At 42.3% G+C, this 8,166-nt stretch overlaps 1 protein-coding gene across 1 annotated transcript in view; it reads right to left on the reverse strand.

The window, feature by feature from the left end:
• Positions 1 to 4,609, reverse strand: part of loxhd1a (lipoxygenase homology PLAT domains 1a) — a 28,727-nt gene extending 24,118 nt beyond the window's left edge. The window contains exons 1-2 of the mRNA XM_071904668.2: positions 3,877 to 4,609; positions 374 to 488 (exon numbers count right to left, since the gene is read on the reverse strand). Of these exons, the coding sequence (XP_071760769.2) occupies positions 374 to 488; positions 3,877 to 4,609 (848 nt within the window). The remainder of the gene's footprint in view (positions 1 to 373; positions 489 to 3,876) is intronic.
• Between the last annotated feature and the right edge of the window lie 3,557 nt (positions 4,610 to 8,166).

The raw sequence follows: 8,166 nt of genomic DNA on the forward strand, positions 1-8,166 counted from the left end.
ATCCTTTAGCAGATTGATTAGAAAATACCTCTTTTCTGTGCTGAAGGATCGGAGAGGAATAGAAAAGGTTAACAGTTAATAGCTGACATTGAGAGACTGTTGTTATTGCCTAGAACCTGCTACCTTTCCAAAACATACAAACTCATACAGAATGAAATCTGATTGGCTTACAGCTACAGCACTGCAGTGCTGGTTCATCCAATACATACAGCCTAGTGTCATAAGTACAAGTACAAAAACAATCAGTCAAAACAGAGTCATTGAACCTTCATTCCTTTACAGTCAGGGCCTAATCACAATTAGTGTAAGTCTTTAAGACAACATATTCATTAAATAATTTGATAATTCAATGTTAAGAAGTTTTTAAACTCACTTGCTGGCCAGATGCACCTTGGGAGTGACACCAAAGTCTCCAAATAGGGTAACAAACACATTGGCATCTGTACCCGCTCCCTTGATATCACCAGTGACAGTTACCACCTCATACACTGAGAGAGATAACGATGGGCAGACAGAGAGAGAGAGAGAGAGAGAGAGAGAGAGAGAGAGAGAGAGAGAGAGACAATGAATGAATGAAATACACAAAGAAGAAGAGAGATGAAAATGTGCGCCATGTTGTCCATGATGTGATAATTATCACAACTGTGCAATTTACGATCCCATCATGAGAGCAGAAAGGGAAAAGAGTCTACAAAATTTAAGTAAGTAATAATTTAACAAAAAAAAAATAAGAACAAAAAGACATAGACAAGGTAACATTCACAGACAGTGTTCAATAATCTAAAAACATTGTGCTGGCAACAGTGCAATTAGGGAGCATTATGTTTCCTTCCATACACGGTTGCCAGGGAATTCAATGCGGCGAATCTGCAGTGAATCCATGCCTGCTGTCATTGCCAGCCAAGCCTCTCTCACATTTCAGAACTGTATTTGTGTCTCTTTGTCCGACAGCCACCAAACTGACAGGGAGAGGAACGGGATGAAAACTCAGCAGTCTGTAACATCTGTCTTTGCTTGTATCACGTTGTGTGTTTGTGTAGCGGATAGGGAGAGCGGGGTGGACATGTTTCAGGTCACCATCGACGGGCGGACGTGGCCCGACTTGACTGTTGACACTATGAAATGTGCAGATGTATAGTAATGCTGTGTTTCAAAGAATTTTTCAAAGTCTTTACTTTCACTTTCACTGGAGTCTTCATTACTTCCCTAAGTGTTATATTTAAGAGTATGTGTGTATAATGTGATCTGTTGTTTACTGTCAAACAGCCATGGGCTCGTCCAATGGGCTGGAAATTACCCATCACATTATTTGCATAATGTCTCAAACCCTAAAAGATTTTAAAAGATATCAAAATCTTAATGATTTTCACTTGAAACTAGCCATGTACTTGACTATTTTAGTATGCTTCTCCTCTACTAAACGAGTCATTTTCTAAATAAGTACTCTCACCCTCACTTCAGTAAAATGTAACTGAAGTAGCAGTATGTCTACATGTGCAAAATGTTTCAACCCTCCTTCTGCCTTCGGGTTACAGTTACAACATTAAATCTTCAGCAGCAGCTTAGCCAGCCATTGGCTACTGCCTGTGAATCAATACCTCGGTTTATACAGAGGTAATTGTATAGTCCTGCTGCTTTACTGTAGGCGAATCTAACCCATGCAAAGGGGTTATGGTAAACCCCTCACCTGTGTGGTTATATAACATCCAGACCACAGTGAATACTGCATGGACAGGAGGGGAAACACTGTACAGGACTTTATGTCAATACTCTACTGGCAGCCCTCATCAGAGATAAATGGAGGATGAAGAAGTTTCTAATCTAAACATAGGAAGACTCTCTCTTAATGGCCTAAGGACATTATAGATGATTAAGAGAGGATGCTCTGGTAGATCTGATACTCCATTGCTCTGGGTAAATGTTAAGGAGAGAAGACTTCAGGGTGGACTGGATGAGTTTATATAAGCCATAACGTCATCATGATACAGAGAGAAAGGGGCAGGGAGAAGAGGATAAGTATCACAATAGTTAGTGATAGGAGGACACACACATGCGCAAGCACAATAAGTGTACAAACAGAGACAGGACACAGTCGGATGGCCATGAAACATCGAGGACAGAGTAGGAAAGGAGAGGCAGAGAGCTGATAAAGAGCAATTTGAGAAAACCAGATCCGACAGAGACATGGAGACCTAATTAACAGTAAGCGCAGCTATTAAAACCTGATTAAAGAGAAAGAGAGACACCTGATAAAATCAGATAGACAGCGGCCTGGTAAAACTAAGCCTTGATAAACTCCTCGGTCAGATAGAGACTTCTGGAGAGCAGCTTCAGTGAGCCAAGCAGACTGGAGCACAGGGCAGCCTGCCTGCCTGCCAGCTAGTCCAGGAGAGCCAGTGAGGAAACTGAGACCACGACACCTATCCACCGCTGCTAAACGATGATACTCACTGTCGCTTACCCAATCAGAATAATGATCAGGAACTAAAAATACACTACATCAACTAAATTACTGCTCTGCTACTGTATTGATATTGTTATCGCTGCTATAGTCTTGTGTAGTAGTCCTCAATGTTGACAGAAAAAGTGTCACAGAGGAAGGTCTGAATAAGACTGAAATGTTTTCACAGGATGCTCAAGCTACTTTGTCATACCGTCAAGCACTGTTTCTCTCAACATGATGGGGGGATAAATACATTAAATATGGAAGATGTTAAGTACAGACCTGCGTAAGTGAGTGGTGCGGTGTGTCAACTTGTTTCAAATGCCTCCTGAAGTAAGCAGCTTAATTGACAGTTTCCAACAGTAACTTTTGTATTTTATGTAAATTCAATGTCTAATGCTGAACACTTGTAATCATGCACTAACAATTGTATTACCAGCTAAAACGAAAACTATGCGATTCGATTCGATTCAGGTCTGGTCTGGTCTGGTCTGGTCTGGTCTGGTCGATTCGATTCGATTCGATTCAATTCGATTCGATTCAGTTCTGGTCTGGTCTGGTCTATTCAATTCGATTCGATTCAATTTGATTCAGTTCTGGGCTGTGCTGGTCTGGTCTGATACGATACGATACGATACGATACGATACGATACGATATGAAACGATACGATGCTATATAATTCAATTCAATTCAATTCAATTCAATTCAATTCAATTCCATGGTGTGGTCTGGTCTGGTCTATTGTATTATAGTCTCTAATAGTCTAGTGGTCCTCAACATTTTTGGCTCTTGGCCCCTTAAAACAAAGTGACGCTTACTCTCAACCCCCATCGCTGGCTGCATATGCCGGGTGGTGAACAGTTCAACCAAAGAATGATTTCCCCTTTTCAAGTTGAAAACTATTCGGTATTTCACAATAAAAAAATGCATAAATTTGAGAAAAATCTGAAAAATGACATGTTTTCTTCCTATCCCATAAATCATCTCGCGACCCCCTAAAATGATCTTCCAACCCCCTGGGGGGGTCCCGACACCTGGGTTGAGAAACCACTGGTCTAATCTGTTCCCAGAAAGCTCCTCTGGCTCCCCGCCCTGCCTCTGGCCCCGGTGCTGCTCCCGGCCTCTGGGACGGCACCCAGCACCCGTCTGCCCCTCGGCCTCTGTTCGGCTCCATCCATGTGGAACATAACCGAGCTTTCACCCAAGAACAATCACAGAGGGATTCCCCAGGCAGGCGGGCGGGTCGCAGGGTGCTGCTGCTCAGGGACGAAGAGGACGGGCGGGGGGACCTGTATTTGAGATTTGACCGGTGTGTACGGTCGTGCTCCAACAGCTGTACACATGACATACGGTCAGGACTTACCTGAAGTGCAGTATGTGAGGCTTCTCTGCTGGACTGCTGGGTCTGCGCTATACGGAGCCACGGTCTTACCTTTCTTTTTGTGGTACTCATCCTCGTATTCGTCGGACGAGTCTGTGTGGTAGTTCAGCAGCTGATTGTGGTAGATCTCAGCGTAGTCCACCTGTTTATTTTTGGATTTCTTCCCCTTTTTCTTTTTATCTTCATCGCTGTCCGCGGATCCCTTCTTTGGCTTCTTCTTCTTCTTTTTCTTTGAGTCCTCCTCCTCCTCCTCCATTATGGGCTCCTCATCATCATCCTGAGATTTCTTCTTCTTTTTCCCTCCATCCTTAGACTTCTTATCCTTGGACCCCATCTCCTCCTCGTCCGCCTCTGGATCCTCTGAGGAGGATTTCTTCTTCTTTTTCTTCTTGTCCTCCTTTGCTCCCTCAGTCACTTCTCCTTCTTTGAGTCTCTCTGATTTCTTCCTCTTGGAACTGGTTGTGGTGTCATTATTGTTCTGCTCATCCCCCTCATCCTCGTTTTCAATCACAACACCACCTTCAGCATCATCCTCAGGCTTCTTTTTCTTTTTTTTCTCTTTTACCTTTTCACCCCCTTTTCTCTTCTTCTCTTTCTCTGGTGACTCCTGCTCGTCAGAGGTCTCCGCGGTCTTGTGTTTCTTCCGACTCTTCCCTCGGTTTGCGGTGTCCCCGTTGGCGACACTGTTGCTCTTCTCCTTCGACTTTGGCTCCGTTTCCTCCACTTCGTCATCAACCTCTTCGGTTTCCTCAGAAGCTGTGGATTTTTTCTGTTTTGGGGGCATCTTTTATTCATCCACTTCCCTGGCCTTTAGTTTCGCAAGTGCTGCCTTGAGTTTCTAAAGCTGTAAGACAATTCATTTGACCCTTGGCTGCAGGGAGGTGCCGGGACCCCGGGGTTCAGCGAGGGCGGTGTGGGGCGTGCGGGTGCGGGCAGAGAGGCTTGGGCCACGGGGAGCTATGGCTGCCCGGATCTCTGCTACCTGGGCAATATGGCCATACAACCGACACACTCTACTCATGAAAAATTACTGTCACCTCGGCGCTCACGTGACCCGGGGAGAAAGCCCTGTGAAAAAGGAGCCTTGCACAGAGAACTTATCCTCTCTGCCACGGCACTCTCCATTATTCATGGTGTCAGGATCGCTTTACGGGCCGGGGGCGTCTCGCTTTTACCTGCACAGACACGCACACACAGACAGACAGACAGACAGACAGACAGACCAACACGCAAACTCTCCCTTGCACTCCCTCTTTGTTAATGCTGATTTACAACATAACAAAGTATATGGTAAATGCATATAAATCACATTTGCTAGTCCAGAGTGAAGGGAACATGTGAGTGGCAACAAAATTGGCTACCAGGGTGTAAATCTTAAGATTTACACTGTGTATTAAACATCCATCCAGCAATGATTTATTTTCTTCTCAGCTGCTGTCAGTCCACTTCAAAGTCCACTTAAAGGGTTATTTAGACTGCGTTATTGTCTGGAGGAGTAACTGCATCAATATTTAGCTGCACTCTGTCCTGGTAGACGGTATTGGTCCTGAAAAACAGAAAGAGCTTAAATGGGAGACTCTGGTGACTGGAGCCCAGTTGTTCATACAGCCTACTTTGCCTGAAGCTTTTTAGTGAAACTTTTATCGGCAAAAAAATGAATTAAATCTTAGTCAGATTCATTTTATCAAGAAAGTAGCTAGATTTTCAAAGTAGCTAGGTATGAAGAGGAAATATAAATATAAATATAGTAATTCTTTACTTTCAGGGAAATGCCCTCTAACCACACCTCTCTTTTATTGGTGACCCCCGCTTTTGTCTCAAGTTAGAGCTTTAATTTCTTCTCATCTTCATCATCATTTCATGCAGATTTGCAAGACAATTCAAATGTAAGAATGGTTTAGGTGCCAAACAGTGAATAATATGCAGGACGGTTTCTTTTCATCGTTGTATCAGAAAAAGAATAATAAATATTTTAATTTTATGGATAAATTGATTAACATGAGAAAATTGTTCTGGTGTATTGCTTTGCTTTGATGGGAAATACAATACAATACAAAGCTGAAGACAAAGGTAAATGGATATGAATCATATTGAGTTCAGCATGCTTTTGCCCGCATAGTCTTGTCTGCGTCACAATCACACTGGACTGATTCACAGTCTATCACATCAAAATGACAAATAGTAAAAGCAACAGTATATAACAGAATAATTCTTGTTTGTCTATAACAATGCTGTTTTTTCTATAATAGTACAGATGCTGCTATGCAAAATGTTGTTGCAGTTCCATAACCCTGGCATACACATCTGCACCTGTGTATGAGCCAAATCATCCCATTAGCCTTATTGCTGCCACCTGATACCTGATAATGTAGGCGTAAGGCAGTCAAGGGGAAGGGGGATTGGAGAAGGGCAGAGTTTGGTCATACTGATGGTAACATATCTATCAACATCAGATTACCCAATCCATGAATGACAGCAGATAGTCAAACCTCATTTGACCCAGTGAACTGGGGAATCACCATGACAAAATGCTACATTGTTGTTGTTTTTTTTTTTAATTAATCACATTTATAACATTTGTGTAATAAAGTAAGTAATGAAAAACTGCACAATTAATTTGCATCGATCTATTCTATAAATATGTCTTGTGTAAGCTACTCATATCCAGATCACCTGCGATGAACTTGTTGTGTCTTGAGACAATCAAATTTTCCAGTTGACCTCTTTGTTGATAGTTGTGTCCAAGTGATGTGACCTTCAGAGATTCGGTCAGTCAGCCCCGTTCTGCCATCTTTACACACACCTCCGCTCTTTTAAAAACCATAAGAACATCATTCAATGAAAGCTCAGCTTCACCTTAAATTGAAATAATAGCAAGATAGTTATAGCTTGGGCAACTGTTGAAATGAAAGAATAGTGATAGACAGGGCCGGCTCTAAACTGCTGGAGGCCCTAGGCAAAATTTTTTGTGGAAGCCCCCTTTTAAGACAAATCCTACTCACCATCAAGCAATACTGAGTAAAATGTAGTGTTTAAAGCACTGTATGTTTTTTACCTGTTATAAGATACAGCACATGAATATCAAAATAAAATGTAACAAATACAAAGGTGAATGTGGCTCTCTCCAATTGTGTGGACATGAGCTTAAAATGAAGACTTTCAAGGGGGACTCCTAAGTAACTAATAAGATCCATCATTTGCTGGGGGTGGGGGAGGGCTTCCCTGAATCAGTGCTTTTGATTGGTTTTGTGATCACTGGCATGTAATGTATCCAATAAGAACGGTAGCACTTTTTTTTTTTCTAAAGTAGAAAAAATACATTAAAGGATCCGTGAGGCCTATAGGGAGAACTGGCTATGGTGATGGACATCTGAATGTGATTAACTTTCTGAATCAGATTTGGTCAAAGTGATCTGACCATTATAAGCTACATCTGGTCAGAGTGAAGTCTTGTTTCTGATGTAGTCCTAAGCGTTTCATATGCTACAGCATATAGCCCATATAGCCCACAACTCTCATCATAGAGCTTTCATTGCTTCACTAATGTTACTTTTATCTTCTAATTTGCTAATAGATTTTTTTATTTACTTGTACTTGAGATAGATGAAGATCAGATGAACACCAACTCCAGATCGGCGTCAGTTATGGTGTAACATAACTCAGTATGATCTGATCTAAAGCGGACCCAGGTGAGTCAGTCAGTGAGAGGACACTGACACCGGCCACTGCTTAATAATTGAGGTGTTGACAGCACCTTTGCTTAAGGAGCTAATTGGAGCGGACAAACCAGAGGTCAACTGGTCTGAAGGGAGACGGTTAATTCAGCACCACGTGTCTGTCGCTCCCCACAAGCAACAAGTGATGTTCAGCTACTACACACTGGATTATAGGACTACATCCACAATACTGCTCATTGTCACCCGGGTGCCACAGTGATACCAGCTCTCATTTGTGGCCAATCGATTGATTTGAGTCAGTCCTATTGTTAGTGTTACTGAATTTATGTGTATGCTCATGTACTGCAGTAAGCTACTTCACTGAGCCTCCCCACCCCACCCCACCCACCCACCCACACACACACACACACACACACACACGCACACAGAGTTTATAAATAAAACCCAATATGACCATGCAAGACAAGTGAGAAAATTCAAACAAGTTTATTTACAAACACAATACCAGTATAAAGTATGATCCAGAATCAGTTAAGAAGCACTGTGTTATACATTACCGTCTATTCAGTACACAGACCAATTCCCTTCCTGTTCCATCCTTAATTCAGTTGTGTTGTCTACAAAACAATTTAGTGGTTCTAAAATTCAAACCAAAATTTTTTTG

Source organism: Centroberyx gerrardi, chromosome 2, assembly GCF_048128805.1.
Source record: "Centroberyx gerrardi isolate f3 chromosome 2, fCenGer3.hap1.cur.20231027, whole genome shotgun sequence".
NCBI lineage: Eukaryota > Metazoa > Chordata > Actinopteri > Beryciformes > Berycidae > Centroberyx > Centroberyx gerrardi.